The sequence below is a fragment of the Ambystoma mexicanum genome, chromosome 3p, assembly GCF_040938575.1.
Source record: "Ambystoma mexicanum isolate Mex_15411 chromosome 3p, UKY_AmexF1_1, whole genome shotgun sequence".
NCBI classification, from domain to species: Eukaryota; Metazoa; Chordata; class Amphibia; order Caudata; family Ambystomatidae; genus Ambystoma; species Ambystoma mexicanum.
Genome location: NC_090925.1, coordinates 1219697717 through 1219716582, shown reverse-complemented (window position 1 = coordinate 1219716582; position 18866 = coordinate 1219697717). Strand labels below are relative to the sequence as shown.

Genomic DNA, 18866 nt, shown 5'->3' with positions numbered 1-18866 from the left:
AGGAGGAAAGCAGTTTGTTAGAACAATTGGCATAATACTTGCCCCTACCACTAGACACAGTTCTGTGTGGTGATCTCTAACCCCTCCCCCCAAACCCCCACCTGGGCAACCTATTAAATAAAGATATATCACAAGCCCAGTCCATATATTGTTCTATAAGTCTCATTTCCTTCTATAAGGTTTCTACCACCCCAATGTACCTGGAATAGCAGAGTTAGACATCGAGTCGTTGAGGAATCCTTCTTGAGCGGCTCCCTTTAAAGCAGGAGCCACGAATTGTCGAAATCCCTCGAAGAAAGTGAACTCGGCGTCAAGGTGGCAGCTTCGGTCCCAGCGGTGCTCGTTGAAGATTCGAAGACGTCCGCAAGGAAGAGGCGTGCAGGGCACCTCGATGTTGATAGTTCAGGACCGCAAAGAGTTTGTGAATAACTGTGGCCCGGCAAGGGTGTCGAATCGTCAGGCGTCTCTAAGGCCGTTGGGTGGTGGGAAACCCACCGGCGGATGCTTCTCGGCGTGCCGACGGCCTGGCTTTCGCCAGCCAGTTGAGGCGGGCGGCAGTGCGGTTGAGCGCATCCGTGAATCAAGTCTTAGGCAAAGGAGTGTGCGGCTCCGGTCGTAATTGGCACGGTGCCAAGCGGTCCCCTCTTCTCGGCAACACGGCTTCGACGGGCCTCCAGCGGTTATGCGAACTCTGGTCGACAGCGGTGGACGGAATGTCCGGTGCTTATCGTCGTTCTCCTCTGCGGTCCCCGTCTCCGGTCGGCAGCCTGTCGAGGGTCTGACTTTCAGGGAGTTTCGGTGAAGGTTAGCGGTGCTCGATGGTCCCTCGGAGCACGGGAAGAGGGCACCTAACCAGGTCCTCTCTTGGATCTGTCTTGATGGCTCAGCGGCTTTCAGATTTCAGCGAAGGGAGACAGCAGTCAACCTTCAGGCTCAGCTTTGAGATTCAGCTTCAGTTTCAGTGTTAGTTTCAACTCCAGCTTCTGAACGATTTCTAGGAGTGAGAGGCCCCCAGATATACTAGTTGATCTATCATTCATTCTGCTGGGTCACACTCATGCAACCAATCACTCAGAAGGGCATTCAGCAGTCTGTCAGCCAATCAGGCATACAGTGCATTCAGGCCATTCTCCTCCCTCTCAGACACTCACAACAAGGAATGTGTATTGGGACAAGTACCCAGCCATTCAACACTACACACTGCATTCATACCAGTTTCGGGCAGGGCTGTCTCAGTCATTGTGTTTCATACTAGAAACCAGACATACACAAGTGCATATTGGTCACAAACTCCATTCACCCAGGTCCCACCCACAGGGTGTACCCTCAACATAGTCACTGCGAAGGCTCCAGCCAATCAGGCCTGGACTTCACACCACCATATATGGAACTTCCATCCAACAGCCAGACAGGGGCAAGGGACTGAGTCAGGGCTTCCCAGGACTTTGAGAAAACAAGGTAACCGGCAATATAAAGCAAGAGGCCACAGGGGCCATCTTGTTTCCTATCAGCAATCAACTGATTCCAATGGCATGGCCTGGGTATCCCAGAATGGAGGATACTCGGAGCACCTGTCAAATTACGCATGGAGCTGCCACCAGCCCATACCCTGCTCTGTGGGCCACACACAGGTGCCCAAATACATACACTAGGGACACAGGGTTGTACCCCCCCACCCATGGGTGCCATAGGGGTATCCCAGGGGCCTGTATACCAACCCAAAACAGAGCTGCACTGCCAGGAGTCCCACATGGACTCTTGGGCAGAAAACAATACAGAACACAAATGAAAAAGGACTACAGGACAAGGACAGGGATGCCCTGTCCCTCAAATGCATTTCCAGCATCGCACTCCCACAGACCCCCTTTAAATCGGGGGACAGCTTTAACCTGACTCACTCGTGATCACAACAACAAGAAAGAGATTGGGTACTCCACTAGCTTCCTCTGAGACGCCACCTGAAAAGGAAAGCAAACGCCTATTGGCAATGGGCAGGAGGTAGCCTCTTCTGCTGCCTTTCAGGCTAGAATAGCTAACAATACGACTCTTAGCTAGCTGTAATTGTCATAAATGGTATGAGTTATCCGCACTACTGTCGTCAGCCCCGGAACCCTTAAACACTCGGTTGGCACAGGTAGGAGCAGAGGGCAGAGCTGTCTCGAGCTGCATCCTGAAAAACAATTTAATCGCTACTGACAATGCAGGAAGAATAATTGCGTAAGGCACTATTAAGCGCCATGCTTGGCTTCGCCAATCTGGCTTTAAGCAGGAGACATTAGCAACACTGCTAAATATGCCTATCGAGCCCAACGTCCTCTTTGGAAAGGCAGTCGAGGACGCCCTAAAGTCTGCAAAGGACGAATACGATACTCTGAAGTACTTGGGACAACTTGCAGGGAAACCGTCTGGCTAAAGAGGGAAATTGTCATTTTCATGGCTTCAGAGCATGAAATTCCCAAAGGGGTTCAAAGTATGGTCAGAACAAGGGTCATCCTGGGGGAACAATCGGGGCCAATCCTCACAGGGTGACCCGAGAGGACAGCGCCGATCTTGGGGGCGGGGGGAATCCTCTAGAGGTGGAGCAACAGTGACATTCCGCTTCAGGTGCCCTCCCATGCCTTTCCAGTAGGAGGGCGCATTTCAAACTTCACTCAAGCATGGCAGAGGGATCACCTCAGACAAATGGGTGATATCCACAGTGACAGGCAGGTACTGTGTGGAACTTATCCAGCGACCCTGGAACCATCCCCCACGCCAGAAGAAAAACTGAGGAATAACACCACATCCCTCATGAGGAAATTGCCTTAGAAGTCGTCCCGGCGAACCAGGTAAACAAGGGTTTTTATTCCACCTACTTCCTTGTGCCAAAGAAAGATCTAACAATGTGTCCAGTATTAGACCTACGCCCTGCAAACAAATTTCAAGCCAAAAATGTTCTGCATGGCTACGCTACAAGAAGTAATCCCTCTGCTCAAGTGGGGGGACTAAATGGCTACTCTGGATATGAAAGATGCTTATTTTCATATTTCAGTGTTCCCAGCACGCAGAAAATTCATGCGATTCAAGATGGCAAACCAGCACTACCAATTCAGGGTGCTACCCTTCGGCATATAGCCTCTGCTCCAAGGGTATTCACAAAGGTATTGGCAGTGGTGGCAGCGCACCTGCGCAGGGAGTCAATCCCAGGGTACCCTTACCTGGACGACTGGCTGATTACAGGGGAAACCCTGCAAATTTGCAGGATGACCATTCAAAGAACGATAAACCTTCTCTTTCATTTGGGCTTCTCAATAAATGCGAAAAAATCAAGCCTAGTGCCAAGCACAACCAGACCGTTCCTAGGAACTGTAATAGACACAAGGGAGGCCTTTGTCTTCCCCTCATTGGAAAGAGTCCAAAATGTTATTGCAAATACCATATTATCAGGCCGGTCGCCAGATATGCGTACGCATGGCTATGCGATTGTTAGGCATGATGGCATCTTGCATTTACCTGGGGCTGCACGCACACCTGCGCCCCATGCAAGAGTGGTTGGCGAAACAGTGGTCTCAGGCAATCGGTCAGTAGGACGAGCTAATGGTCGTTTTGCCAGCACTAGTGCACAACCTTCGATGGTGGACAAGGGAGAATCTTTTAAGGGTCAAACCCTTCCACAACCCAGAAGTGCAAGCTATAGTGACAATTGCTTGCCGGGTGGGGGCTCATCACCTTCCTCACACAGCTCAGGGTCTGTGGACTCATGCCATGGCACAGAATCACATCAATCTGCTTCAACTACTGGCAGTATTCAAAGCCTTTCAGGCATTCGAGATACAGTTCAGAAATCTGGCGGTACCAGTCCTCACATACCGCACAACAGCTTTGTTCTACATCAACAAACGGGGAGGCACTCATTCTTCAAATCTGTCCGGACTAGCACAACAGATTTGGAAATGGGCACTCAAAACGGAAGATATTCCTATCCTCACAACCCGTTCCAGGGGAAGTCAATATGTTCGCAGACTCTCTAAGCCGAGATCCCCTTCCAAAGGAACACGAATGGCAGCTGAACTCGGTCGTAGATCACCTCTTCTCTCAATGGGGTTACCCCACACTAGACTTGTTCGCCACAAGCGAAAACAAGCAATGCCCAGACTTTGCGTCCAGGTTCCCACAACCAGGCTCCAAGGGGAACTCCCTCTGGATGAACTGGTCAGGGAGGTTTGCCTATGCTTTTCCTCCCACTCCTCTCATGAACAAGGTGGTGAACAAGATTCACAGGGAACAAGTGACGCTCATCCTAGTTGCTCCCATGTGGGCGAGACAGCCATGGTATCCACATCTGCGCAAACTGGCGATGTGCGATCCCATCTAACTCCTGTGCCAGACACACCTACTCACTCAGCACGGGGGAACAGTGCACCCTCAACCTCAGTCTATGAACTTGGCAGCGTGGCTACTGAAGTCAGAGTTCGGACAACTTAACCTGCCACAGAGGTGTCTGGACAGCCTAAAGGAAGCAAGAAAACCTAGCACCTAGGCACTGGTATTTCGACAAGTGGAGGCGTTTTGTAGTTTGGTGCCAGTCTAAACAAACCCCATAGAATGTACTCCATCTCACATTCTAACGTATATGCTCCACTTGCTAGATTCTGGGTTAGTCTTAAACTCTATAAAGGTCCATCTGGCGGCTTTATCGGCTTACACCACTTCCCACAATAAAGTTTCATGGTGGAAAGTACCAGTCATTAAAGCATTCATGGAGGGAGTAAAATGACTACACCATCCCATTTCTAACCAACCGCCAGGATGGGATCTCAATGTAGTACTCGCTAAGCTCATGGGGGAACCCTTCGAGCTGATGCATAAATCAATTCTTAAGCACCTGAACTACAAGACTGCCTTCCTAGTGGCTATTATTTCCATAAGAAGAGAGTGAATTAGAAGCATTGTCAGTGCAGTATCCTTTCTTTATCATACACAAGGACAAACTGGCTTTACGCACTCAGCCTAGGTTTTCCCCTAAGTTCATCTCTAAATTTCATGTAAACCAGTCCATTGAGCTACCAGCCTTCTTCCAGAACCTCACCAGCTCAGTTGAGGTTAAACTCCACACACTAGATGTAAGGAGGGCAGTCCTTTACTATGTAAACAAGACCAGACTGCCAAGGAAAACGGATCAACTGTCTACGTAGCACCAGGCAGAGAAGGAGACCGTATTTTCAAGAATGCCATCTCAAAATGGATAGTCAGATGTATAGTGCTATTCTCTATCAAAAAAGACACTGGGCCTCATTACGAGTCCGGCGTTAACCGAGGCGGTAAAACCGCCTGTTTAACGCCGGACTCTTATTACCATTTCGCCTCCGTGATTCCCGGAATTACCGGGGCATCACAACCCCGGTTTTCCGGGAATCACGGAGGCGGAATGGTGTAAATCCCCATTCCCATTGAGTCCTATGGGACTCAATGGGAATCGGGATCATGGAAACACCGGCAGCATCTTGTAATGCTGCCGGTGTTTCCTCGTCCGCCTGCAGGCGGGCGGTGTTAAACCCGCCAGGTCAGACCTGGCGGGAACATCACCTCCCGCCTGCAGGGGTCGGGATCAGGCGGTCCAGAAACAACGGTGGCGGCGGGTTTACCGCCACCGTTATTTCCGGACCGCCACGGTCGTAATGAGGCCCACTGTCTTTCATGCAAAGAGCTCATTCCACAAGAAACATAGGAACCTCCCTGGCTGTCTTTGCAAATGTCCCCCTAGACAGAATTTACAAACCAGCTACATGGAGCTCAGTACACGCCTTCCCTCAGCACTACTGCCTTGACACACATTCCAAGACTGATGCACAGGTGGGACAAGCGATTCTAAAACATCTGTTTGCTAATGAACCTTCTCACACCCCACCACCTTCTTCTAACACTGCTCGCTAATTTATGCACAGCATGTGAGCTAAGCAGATTCCATAAGCCTCACAAGGGATACATTACTCACCGTGATTGTATTTCTGATGCTTGTATCTGCTCAGATTCATATGCAACCCACCCTTCCTTGGAGAGGAGGTGCATGGATGCTTTGAGATTGTCCGATACATTTCAGGTTGGATACACCTGTACTCGCGCTACACTTCATGTGTACCACATCTTGGTTATGCTCACTGCTGAATTTAGGTGGACAGGATCTAATTGGTCTGAGAAGAAGGCTTGTGTTAATTATATAATATTATATATAATGATTAAATATGAATGGTGCCAGTATGCACGCCTCTGTCGGTTGGATGTTTTATTCTTTTCTCCTAAACATTATTTAGGTGGACAGCCACTAAAGTGTTCCCACGTAAACGAATATACATTTTTAAAAGACCTGCATTGGTCTCCCAGGTCACAAACTTCCTCTGAAGTAAATCTCTAGCTACACGATAAGAGGCAATATTAACAAAAAATACCATAGAGGACGTTTCTTTGAAGAACTTTTTCTGTCAGGATAGTGAGCACTGGACAGTTAAGTCGAGACTGTTAAGGCATGTGGTTTGATAAATAGGCCTTTATTCTTATTTTTTTTGATACTTGGGTAGAACTTTCCTGATCTATATATTAAAATAAATCAAACTGTTTGTGGGTTTGTGGCTTCTGTGCGTTTTGTTCCCAATACAATTCCACACCGTTCCCACTAATCTGCACCACATTTTCCAGTTACCCGTTAGGACCCTCTGGACAGCACCAAATACATTACATGTGGACACCCCAACCTATTTCCTGGATTTCAGCTACTGCACACATGAGATGGTTTCTTGGAAGTGAATAAACAACAAGGTGGTCGTAGGAGGACCAGATGGAGCTCAATGCAAGCATCTGGATGTTAGAAGCAAAACTCTAAGGTACCTATGGGACCTGGAAAACAATGTTTTAAGGCCCAAGGGTGCACCGCTTCAGAGATAACTGCACCATGCCAGGGTGGGGCGACCGGTGGGGAGAGCCCACAGAAGGTCCCATTCTCCAGCATGGGGTCTGGTATGAATTCACATGCTCATGAATATTCCCTGTCAGGCTGGGAATCCTCTGTGAAGAAAAAAAATCAGTTTTGTTTCTGCAATGTCTTTCTCCTAACAACCAATCACTGGTCTCTGGGTCATACTACCCCCTGCCAATGACTGCCCTCTACCTAAGCCCCTCCTCTGGAAGCCATCTTCAGATTTGTACAGCACGTGCTACAGCTCTCGAGCTTTTACTGCGTTTGTGATTTGTTTTTTTTTTTTTTTTTTTTTTTTGCTCTTATTTTTTCGGTCAATCAAGCCTCAAGCTCCATCGATCCTTTATCTGACTAATGGGGACCCGTTTTTAAGAACTTTCGACAACCCTCAAGGGCGATTTTTCGTCGAGTTACCTCCTTGGAGGATTCCAGAAGATTCTTGGAGGCCTAGGACATGGCTGACGATGGGAGACTCCACGCCTCTGTCCAGGATTTGCCCTGATTGCAGCCTACGGAACATTTTCCTGGGCGATTGGCACTTCCTGTGCCTCTACTGCCTGCACACCAACTAGATGCACATGTAGGAGGCCTGTGCATTCTGCAAGGACATTGTTCCCTGCACCATGAAGGACCATCGCGAACGGCTTACCAAGTGGCTCCAGTCGGGTGAGTCCCGGTCACCCAGCCGCAAGAATAAATCCGCGAGGTCGTCTTTGAACTATGAGGGCCCCCCGGCGAAGGGGCCCAACAGAAGGCAAAGCACTGCGAGTCCGCGGGCACTGGGAGCGCCGTTGGTGCCAGCTCCTAGGCAGCCTGGTCGGGCGCAGCATCTCTGGCACCTTCGACAACGAGCCAATGGTCCAGCTCGGTGAAGAAAAGGAAGTCGGAGTACCTGGGTAAACTTCTGGAGAAGTCCCTGTCTGCTCCGACGGAGAAGGCCAAAAGGTAGCATGGCGCTGACCCTCCCACCATGGTGAAGGCCCCAAGTACGACCAAGATCGTTAAGGCCCAGATTCACCCGGCGAAAACCTCCATTTGAATGAGAGGTGGCGTCCCTGGCGAAGGCCGTTCATACGGGTTCACATAACACGGGCCCCAAAGCGCCAGTTTCGCTGCTGGCCAGGAGAGAATCATGAAGAACTCGGCCCCGGCGAAGAGGGACCAGTATGAGAAAAGGTACATAGTGCCCGATTCTTCACCCAAGTGCTTGAGATCACAGCCTTCTCCGGATTCGGTGGTCTCGGCGGAAGCTAGGAAGATGTCTGTGGGTTTGTCTGTCGACAGCCTCTTCCCTTCCCCTGCACCCCCACTGGACAGTGAGGGAAAGAAGCTGGACGCCATGGGACGAGTCATCTCATCGGCAGTGACAACTAACAAGGCTGCCAACGCCCTCGCCATTGTGGCTCGTTAAGACAGGGAGCTCTGGTTCAAGATCGCTCCCCTCTTGGACTTTCTGCCTGACGACAAGAGAGCGGAAGCGCTGGAGATTCTGCAGGAAGGCGAGGTGGTGTCGGACCATGCCATCATGGTAGCCACACATCGCTGACTCGGGATTCCGCCAGATGGGCAACAGCGTTTGCCTACGTCGGCAGGGCTGGTTGAAGGCCACCAACCTCTGCCAGGATGTGCCAGGATTTGCAGTCCAAGGTGTTGGGCATACCCTTGGACGTAGATAACTTGTTTGGCATGAGTCTCTCCAGGCCATCAAGGCAGATGCGTAGACTGCGTGCGCTTTGGGCACGCTTCAGCAGAGACGGACGTTCTTTCGTACCTCCGGAGGAAAGTCCCATAGTTCCTCCCAAGGTTTTGATGGCTCCACGTCATCCTACAGTCAACTGTCCCACTCTAATTCCCAGGTGGCCTGCAGTGACTGCTGCAATTCTGGAGGTGGTCGCCGTTGTCGCCAAAGTTCCCAAGGCGGCACCTCCACAGCGAAGCAGGACTGAATCGGCCGGGACGTCGGGGCCCACACCCACGCACCCTGGTGGGAGGCCGGCTGATGAACTTCGTCGGTGCGTAGAAGACCATCTCCACCGACCAGAGCGATTGATGGAACTACGGCGTTCCTGTCTGGTGTGCCCCTGCTGGACAGCTGCAGGGCTGCTACGAGGAGGTAGACGCACACCTTCACGAGATTCTACTGCGTCGACCGGGATTCCAGGGAGGAGTCCAGATTCGGCCAAGCAGTGCTACGCAACCTGTTCGTTTGAAGGCGAGCCTTGTGAGGAGGTAAGAGATGCTTAATGTTGAGCCTTGCCACCTCCCATGCATGTGAATCCATGCCAGATCCCATGCTGGAGAAGGAACAAGTTACTTACCTGTAACTGTTGTCGTCTAGCATGGTTCTGGCATGTATTCACATGCAAACCCTCCCGCCTACCCCTCTGCAGCTCTTCTCTTGGTCCTACTGCCACTTAACGTGCTACCAAATCTGAAGATGGCTGCCAGAGGGGCTTAGGTAGAGGGCAGTCATTGGCTGGGGACAGTATGACCCAGAGACCAGTGATTGGTTGTTAGGAGAAAGACCGTTCAGAAACGAAACTGAAACAGATTTTTTCTTTACCGAATATTCCGAGTCTGACGACGGAATATTCATGAGCATGTGAATACATGCCTACCCATGCTGGAGAACACAAGTTACAGGTAAGTAACTTGTTCCTTATGATGCATCACACCAGTGATCACCTCCCCTCCACATCTGCTCTGTGGTATGTAAACCAGCCACATGCACCCATTCTCTGTGCAGTCAAGTTCAGAGTGCAAAGCACGTCAAATGATAAGCACGTCAAATGATAAGCGACTCGGAATAGGGACCTACAAGACCGTTGACTTTTATAAGCCACTCACAACAGGGACATATAGGATCATTGATTTTCAACAAGTCAGCAGAGTGTTATGTTGGTCTACAGAACCTGTGCGGAGTACGGGTACATTTTGCTAGGATTCTATATAAGAGTTATAGAATGAACTACTTCTGTCCATTTAGGACAGGAAGCCTTTTAGTAAGACGAGTCCATCCAGACCCGGGCACGAGTATATTTTAGTCTTTATATGCCTTGATTAGTGCAGCAGTGATGTTGTGATTCTCCAGCATTGGATCTTTCATGGATTCACATGCTTAGAATATTCCCCGTCGTCAGACTGGGAACCCTCGGTACACATATATATAGTCATTTCCAATAGGAAAAAACTTCTGCCCTATCCCCGTCTGCGTCCTCTACGGGGCCACCCACGTACGCCCCGTTGGACGTGATGGTATATAAGCCCCGCCCCCGCGGGTCCCTTCAGATTTCAACCGTCTCCAAAGATAGTGGGATCTCCTCGTGTATTTTCTTCAAATACTTATCGAATTGTTTCTAACTCCTGCGAGTTTGTCTGTTTGGTCCACTTCTAACTCCTACGAGTTTTGTTTGTTGGGCTGGCAATAATGTCGGGTAAGCCTCTTTTCCGCCCGTGTGCCACGTGCGGTCTAAAGAAGGTTTATGAAGGGGATGGCCATCTTGACTGCATCTACTGCCTTCACCCCCACCACTCGGCGGACCAATGTGATATTTGCAAGGGGTTTTCCCAAAAAACCCTGAAGGACCGGAATCGGCGACTGGTCTCGTGGCTGAACGACGGCGCTGGAGCGTACCCTCAGTCGGAGGTAGGATCGGTGCGCAGTATCGCCTCAGCGAAAACATCAGAAGCCCCCCGACGCTCACATCCGTCGGAACCTCCGGCCAAAAAATCACGACCTACGGAGAAGGACGTGCCTCGAAGTCATTCCTCTAAGGCCTCATCGAAAGAATCGACGAAGAAATCATCTTCTTCTTCTTCTTCGTTGAAGAAAGATAAGGACAGGCCAAAATCCTCCTCGAGCGATCAGAAAAGATCAGCTACGAGTAGAGAGGCGGATAAACGCAGGGAGAGCTCCGCGAAGGCGGGACCGCCTAAGCCACCTGCAGGCCCTCCGTCGACGACGGCGACGATCCAAGTGCCCACTCCGTCACAGTCCCCCGCCTTTCAAACGGGCTCATCGTCGACGACGATTCCCTCGTCGACGGAGTTCCAGGCCTGGAGGCCAGAAGTGTTCGACATGGGGCTACCCGACACACTGCTGCAAGAACAGGCAGTTTCGATCGCCTCCAAAGAAGACGACGGCTTCAGAATAGTGAGCCCGGAAGACCTGGGGCTACGGCCCAGATTTCCTTCTGGTGCAACCTGCTCTCAAGTTTTCACCCAGCCTCCAAACGCCCAGGCTACTCTCTCCATGGAGGTACTTTCCTCCTTACACTCGCTCTTGAAGTCCCTGGACGAAAGGCTCCCACCTGTTCCGACGACTCCCCTCGTCGACGAGCCCGGACCTTCACACCGCCCGACTAGATCGGTCGTGGGCCCAACTGCTCCAACAGTCCAGGAAGAAGGTGAGCTCTCGGACTCCCTCTCTGAACAGGGGTCAGCTTCTGGTATCTCCCTCTCGCCGTCGAGAGACCCGTCATGGGTTTCGGATGTGGAGGTGGATCCTCCGAAAAGTCCCATTCACCTGTCTCCACCGGATGACATAGGGGCCTTCCATTCCATGATGGAAAAGGCCTGCAAGGAGTTCGGTTTGACCCAACAAGAAGAAAAGGACTGCTTCCTCTTTGACCACATGGGCAAGAATAGGCGTTCCGTTTTTTCGATACCGATACTGGACCACGTATGGAAAGAGGGCGTCCAAACCATGCGGCATCCATTCTCGGAACCTGCGGTCAAGGGCCGCGTAGAGAAAAAATTTAAAGTTCCAGATTCGACGCCAAAATGCCTCTCTGCGCAACCCACGCCTGACTCGGTGGTATCAGCGGCGGCGACGAGAAAGGCAAAGGCCCAGCATAAATGCTCTACCCCTCCGGATTCCGAAGCTAGACGCCAAGACGCTTTCGGTAAGAAGATCCTGTCAGTGGGAGCGTCAACAGTGAAAGCAGCGAACTCCCTGGCAATCATGGCCAGGTATGACAGGGAGATGTGGCACAGACTGGCACCCATTATGGACCACCTCCCAGAAGAGCACAGAAAATCAGCTATGTCCCTGGTTCGTGAAGGAGAAGAAGCCTCGAACCATGCTATCAATATAGCGGTGGACCTGGCAGATTCGGGGTTCAAACAAATTAACAACGGAGTGGTTCTACGACGCCAGGCCTGGCTCAAGTGCACCAACTTTAGACCCGAGGTGCAATATAAGGTCGTCGACATGCCTTTCGAAGGTGACCACCTGTTTGGCGAAAAGGTGGATGAGGCCTTGAAAGGAATGAAGGAGGACTCTGAGACGGCGCGCTCACTGGGCTCTCTCCAAAGCGGTAAGCCCTTTCGTTCCTTTCGCCCCTTTAGAGGAGCTACGGGAAACGCACGATTTGCGGGATCCAGGGATAGAGCATTCGGGAGGTCTTCATATCCGTCCCAAGGCTATAGGCGCGCCTCACAGTCCTCGACCCGACGCAGAAATTTCCAGGCCTCCAAGAGACGTCCCACTTACTCGTCGTCGACGGGAAAACAAAAAGATCAACAATGACGTTCTAGGAGGGAGAGTGTCAAGTTGCGTCGAGGAATGGGAGTCAATTACGACAGATCGGTGGGTTCTGGACACGGTGAGACTGGGACATTCCTTAAGATTCAAATCCAGACCTCCAAGACGTCCACCGATACGCCTGTCTCAACCACACCTAAGCGTCTTGCGTCGAGAGGTTGCCCTCATGCTAAGAAAAGGCGCCATCGAGTTAGTCCCTGCTTCGCAGAGAGGCTTAGGGGTTTACTCACGCTGCTTCGTAGTAAATAAACCAAACGGGAAGTGGCGCCCCATCCTCGACCTACGGGACCTCAACAAAACCCTGCTGAGTCAAAAGTTCAAGATGCTTACTCTACAGGAAGTAATCAGATCGGTCCAAAAGAACGATTTCCTGGCGTCTCTGGACCTCCAAGATGCGTATTTTCACATTCCGGTGCGCACTCACCACAGGAGGTTCCTGAGGTTCTTAGTCGGCCAAACACACTACCAATTTACTGTGCTCCCTTTCGGCCTGAAGTCCTCCCCAAGAACCTTTACAAAGTGCCTAGCACCCGTAGCAGCCTGGCTGCGGAAGGAAGGGCATCACGTTTACCCGTACCTCGACGACTGGCTCGTGAGGGGATCCTCCCCAGCGTCGACCAACGACAGCCTATTGACCACCTTGCGACTGCTACAGCGTCTGGGATTTGCAGTGAACTACGAAAAGTCTTCACTAAAGCCCTCGAAGAGCTTGAAGTTCCTAGGTGCTCAATTCGACACCCACACGGGACTAGTGAAACCATCCCTGGAAAGGTTGTTGAAGATCAAACACCTGACAAGCCAACTTCGTTTACAGAGCAGGTTGTCAGTAAGAAAATATGCGGCTCTCCTCGGCTCCATGGCATCGTGCATCCACCTAGTCGCGAACTGCCGGTTGTTCATGAGACCTCTACAGGAGTTCCTATCAGACAGATGGAAGCAGGCCACAGGCCGCTGGTCGGACAAGATAATCGTCGACGACGAACGAGTTATCAAAGCCCTCCGATGGTGGAAAGTGGCGAGCAACCTGGACAGAGGGGTCCCCCTGCAGGAGCCGGAATTTCAGAACACCATCATTACAGACGCCTCCCTGTCGGGCTGGGGAGCACACATGTCACGTCACCAAACCCAAGGCAGGTGGTCGTCGACCGAATCTCGCCTACATATCAACGTCCTGGAGCTAAGGGCGGTGAGATGGGCCCTGAAATCTTTCCTCCCACACATCAAGGGGTCAAAAGTAAGAGTGCTCACGGACAATACGACAGCTATGTTCTACCTGATAAAACAGGGTGGCACCAGATCCAGGACCCTCTCGAAGGAAGCTCAAAAGATCTGGCATTGGGCTTTAAAACACCACATCTCCCTAGTGGCATACCACCTACCGGGAGCGAAGAACGTACAGGCGGATTCCCTGAGCAGGACTATGTCACAAATACACGAGTGGGAGCTGGACTCCACTCAACTCGGGAAAATCTTCGAAAGATGGGGGACCCCGTCGATCGATCTCTTCGCCACGGAAAGAAACCGAAAATGTGTTCAGTTCGCGAGCAGATGGCCCCAAACAGGCTCCCTGGGGGAAGCGTTCTCGTTTCCGTGGACAGGCAAGTTCCTCTACGCCTTCCCTCCATTTCCCCTCATACGGAGGACGATCCAGGGGATCCACAGGTACAATTGCCGGGTCATCCTAGTGGCCCCGCGCTGGCCGAGGCAACCATGGTTCTCAGACCTCCTTCATCTGTCGCTGGATCAGCCGATACCACTCAGGAAAGTGCCGAACCTCCTGTCCAGGGACGAGGGGACCGTGTGGCACCACAATCCGGACAGCCTGAACTTAACTGCATGGCTCCTGACTTCTCGGAGTTCGGGAACCTAAAAGTCTCGACTGATTGCCGAAGGATTCTGCAGGCGGCCAGGGCCCCGTCCACTAACAAATCATATGTAAGCAAATGGAAAAGGTTCTGTATATGGTGTCAAACACAACAAAATATACAACCTTTGGAAGTAACTCCGGAGCAAATCCTCCCGTATCTTCTTCATCTTGCGGAGAGCGGACTGTCATCGTCAATCAAAGTACACCTGGCGGCTGTTTCGAGATTTACAAGAAGAAGACAGTCCCCTCCACTATTCAGTGACAGGCTAGTGAAGCATTTCATGAAGGGTCTGTTTAGAACCTTCCCTCCGGAAAAACGGTTCCCACCGTCGTGGAGTCTGAACACGGTTCTAGCTGCCTTAATGAAGCCTCCCTTTGAGCCAATGTCCTCTTCATCTCTACAATTTCTATCTTGGAAACTCGCGTTCCTAGTTGCCATCACTTCGGCTAGAAGAATGTCGGAACTACAGGCACTGGTCATAGACCCTCCATATCTGAGGTTCTTTAAGGACAAAGTTATTTTATCAACTAACCCTTCATTCATCCCAAAAGTACCGTCGGTCTATCATAAGCACTCGACCCTGGTACTCCCTACTTTCTTTGCATCTCCTTCGTCGACGGCAGAGAAGGCTCTTCACACTCTGGACGTCAAAAGGGCGCTAAAATTTTACCTGCAAAAAACGCAAGATATCAGATCCACCAGACAGCTGTTCGTCGCCTACGGCCCCTCGGCTAGGGGTAAGGCTATCTCCAAACAAGGTCTGGCTCGCTGGGTCTCCTCGGCGATTACCCTGTGTCATTCCAAGGCCGGGAGACCTCTACTACATCGTCCCAGAGCCCATTCCACGAGATCGACATCTTCCTCCGTGGCTCTATGGGCAGGAATTCCGCTGACGGACATCTGCCAGGCGGCGGCATGGTCTGTTCCGCACACGTTTACGCGCCACTACTGCCTGGAAAAGCAGCACGCGGATGAGGTACAAATGGGAAGGGCAGTGCTTCGCCACCTTTTTCAATGAGGTAAGCCAAAGTTTCAAGAATAATGCTGCCTATTATTTGGCCTCAGCTGTTTTTTCAGAGTGTATACATGAATGTACATAGTTTATTGACCTAAACATAAGTGGTCGGGTAGATATATGCGCAAGGGGTGCATACTGAGTCATATGACATAGCATTGTATGGCGGAAACCCGTTTCGTATCAGTATAATAAGTTGTTGCTTACATACATGGTGTAAACGGTAGTGTTTGGGGGTGTCTCTACGAATGTAAGTTACATTGCACTCTCACCTCCTTCTTGATGTTACTGCTTTACAATCTATTCTAAGCATGTGAATCCATGAAAGATCCAATGCTGGAGAAGGGAGTAGTTTCTTACCTGTAACTCCATTTCTCCAGCATTGGTATCTTTCATGGATTCACATGCGCCCTCCGGCCTCCCCGGACTGCAATGTGGAAGATTGGTATGTAAGCAAGTTTTCCCCCGTTATCTTGGAGGGGTCGAAATCTGAAGGGACCCGCGGGGGCGGGGCTTATATACCATCACGTCCAACGGGGCGTACGTGGGCGGCCCCGTAGAGGACGCAGACGGGGATAGGGCAGAAGTTTTTTCCTATTGGAAATTACTATATATATGTGTACCGAGGGTTCCCAGTCTGACGACGGGGAATATTCTAAGCATGTGAATCCATGAAAGATACCAATGCTGGAGAAATGGAGTTACAGGTAAGAAACTACTCCCTTCCAAGGACTCTTTAAATCGTGAGAAGTTTTCGGATCTCTTTTAGACCATGTATCAAACGTTTCCCGCATACATTCTTCACAGATATTTGCAGCTATTGGTTTGATTTGCAAGTTAATTCCCAGTTAGTCTGGTTAAGTAAGGGCCAGAATTTATTAGGATCATGTCAATATATACAATTATAAAATGAGTAATTCCTGCATCTACAATTAATAATCATTCTTTTCTGATAAATTGACCAGTTCTTGTACTTCTGTATCAATTTTATTTGACAAATTACTATTAACCTTTCTCATCGTCAATTGTATGCCCCTCTTAAGTTGTTTCTATTGTTTTCATGCAGTGCACTGTAGTATTTGTAGTTTCTCAAGTTATTGGAAATCATTTTGGCTATCTATTTAATTCCCTTTTTTGTTATTAGGTACTTGCAAGCAGACATCCAACTCTCTGCAGGTTGCAGAACAAGACATGCTGGCTCCTTTCAGCACCTATCAGCCTTTGGAATGTATAGTTGAAGAGACCGAAGGAAAACTAAATGAACTGGGACAGAGAATTAGTGCTATTGAAAAAGCACAGCTCAAATCATTGGAGTTAATACAAGGTGAACCTCTAAACAAAGATAAGATTGAAGAATTGAAAAAGAATAGAGAAGAACAGGTTCAGAAGAAAAAGAAAATCTTAAAAGAACTGCAAAAGGTGGAAAGGCAATTGCAGATGAAAACCCAACAGCAATTCACTAAAGAATATTTGGACGCTAATGGGCAGAAAGAGATGCCACCTAATCTGCAGCAGTGTACACATAGGAGTGCTTTCCCACCAGCTGAAGCAGAGCTTTGTTCACAAGATAGCAGTTGCTCCAATGTGCATCTTGTTGAGGGGATGTTATCTAAAGATGAGCAGCAATCCCCCACGCAACCACCAGATGAGCAAATTGAATTCAACCAGATCTCAGATTTCCCCAATTCCCCTCTAAATGTTTCCAGTAATTTAGAGTGCAAACCTTCAAGTTGCCTTGAACTTCAAAAAATCTTAAATACACAGCAGATTATTGAACATGAAGATATTGCTACACACGACCAGGAACTCCTGAGTGACGTTCCAGATGGATTAATGGTTGCAAGTCCAGCACAAACACTTACTGATACCCTTGATGATATAATTGCAGGTGAGTTATAAAATGTTTAAATTTCCTATATCTTTTTTTCTGAGATTTTTTTAAAAGTTCGGATAGCTCTGCAACAATTGCTACTAATTCCCTCATAGAGAGATTTAGTTTAGGAAAATGGCAGAAAAGGCCTGATGTGAAATTAATATTTAAAAATAGAAATCCTTAATGGTGCAGATGAGCAGAACCCCTTCTATACAGAATTCTCATTTTACAAAAATGTTACCACCTACTGGGTGATGCTTGAAACTTGTCAGATACCGTTGGAGAGTAGGTAAGGATAAAACAGTGGAATGGGAAAGGATGTTCTTTAAGAACAGGGGTTGTCCCAGAATTGTGTAAAATCTTGGATAACCAGGCTCATTATCGTGATCGTAGTTCAGAACTCTGAAGAAGGTAAACGCTATGATTTTTGGAATGTATTATCGGTTGCACTTGGGCACTTATTTTAACATTAGCAACTAATTGGGGCATGAGGATTACAGATTGGAATTGTCATTCATGTGGTTTGTTCTTTCATGGTTTGTTAAGAAGGCAATACACTCCCACCCTCACCTAATGTTGTTTCTGTGTCCATGCCTCACCTCTCAGATAAATATTTTCTGATTTGTGAGACTGGAAGAGTTACATTTTTTTCTTTCTTTTGTTTTTTTTCTGTGAGCATTAGGAGCATAATATGGAGTACATTATGCAAACACTATACTATAGTTTGTTCAATGTGTAAGGGCACCACTGCAGGGAAAGTGCTTGGAGAGGAAAACCAGACCGGATCAAGGAGAGCAGTAACTAGGAGAAACCTCACACATACAATTTTGTCTTAATCTGTGGCTCTTTGCAGCCTTTTTAGTTTTTTCTTGCTGTTTTTTTTTTCTCCCTCCGTGACCTGACCAGAGGTCATTTGAAAAATGACCACTGTTTGTGCCCTCTGAGGCATCCTGTGCCCTTATTTTAAGGGTACACATGTAATGTTTTCTCTGTGGGAGTAGCCTACATAGCAGAGTTGGGTCTGTCACAGTTTAGTGGCAGCTTTTTTCAGTTTCACAAAGTACAACTTTAGCATACTTACTCCTTTTATGTACCATGACCATACTGTTGGCAATAACATTGGCTGTGTGGAGATAAAAAATACTTCCACATTAAAAGTTTCTACCTTTTTATTAGACCATTAACTGTACATACACATTTTACTTTTACCAAAGAAAGTATTTAGACTTTTTTTTTTTGCTCAAAGGTCTGACCTGTATTCCTGTTTTGCCTGATGTGTTCTCCTGAGGGCATGGTCTCAGTGCTCCACCATTGCTGCTAATAGGTTAGTCACAGAGGTTGTGGTACCCTAGTACTCCCAATAATCAGGGGCTTACTTGGAACCACGATTCTAATTGATAACTTCTTCCCACAGATTTTTCATCTTGGGGAGTAGCTCCAGGCACACTGCTTTTATAAAAAAAACTTGTCACTGCCAACATGAGTGCACAATCAGCTCTGCACCATCTCAGAAATAACGGTATCCTTGGCACCAAAAGTGATGTCACAGGCACAGTATCATCTTTACTGAATACCTTTTTTTCTCTGCATCAAACTGCTTTGAACATCCATTCCTT

The 18866-nt window shown here is 49.1% G+C and overlaps 1 protein-coding gene across 3 annotated transcripts in view; it reads left to right on the top strand.

Annotated features, from left to right (window-relative positions):
* The window catches only part of ANKHD1 (ankyrin repeat and KH domain containing 1), a 1723611-nt gene that overhangs the window by 773742 nt on the left and 931003 nt on the right, over positions 1-18866 (top strand). For all 3 annotated transcript variants that reach the window (XM_069652665.1, XM_069652666.1, XM_069652664.1), the window contains exon 15: positions 16522-17265. In XM_069652665.1, coding sequence (XP_069508766.1) covers positions 16522-17265 — 744 coding nt within the window. The remainder of the gene's footprint in view (positions 1-16521; positions 17266-18866) is intronic.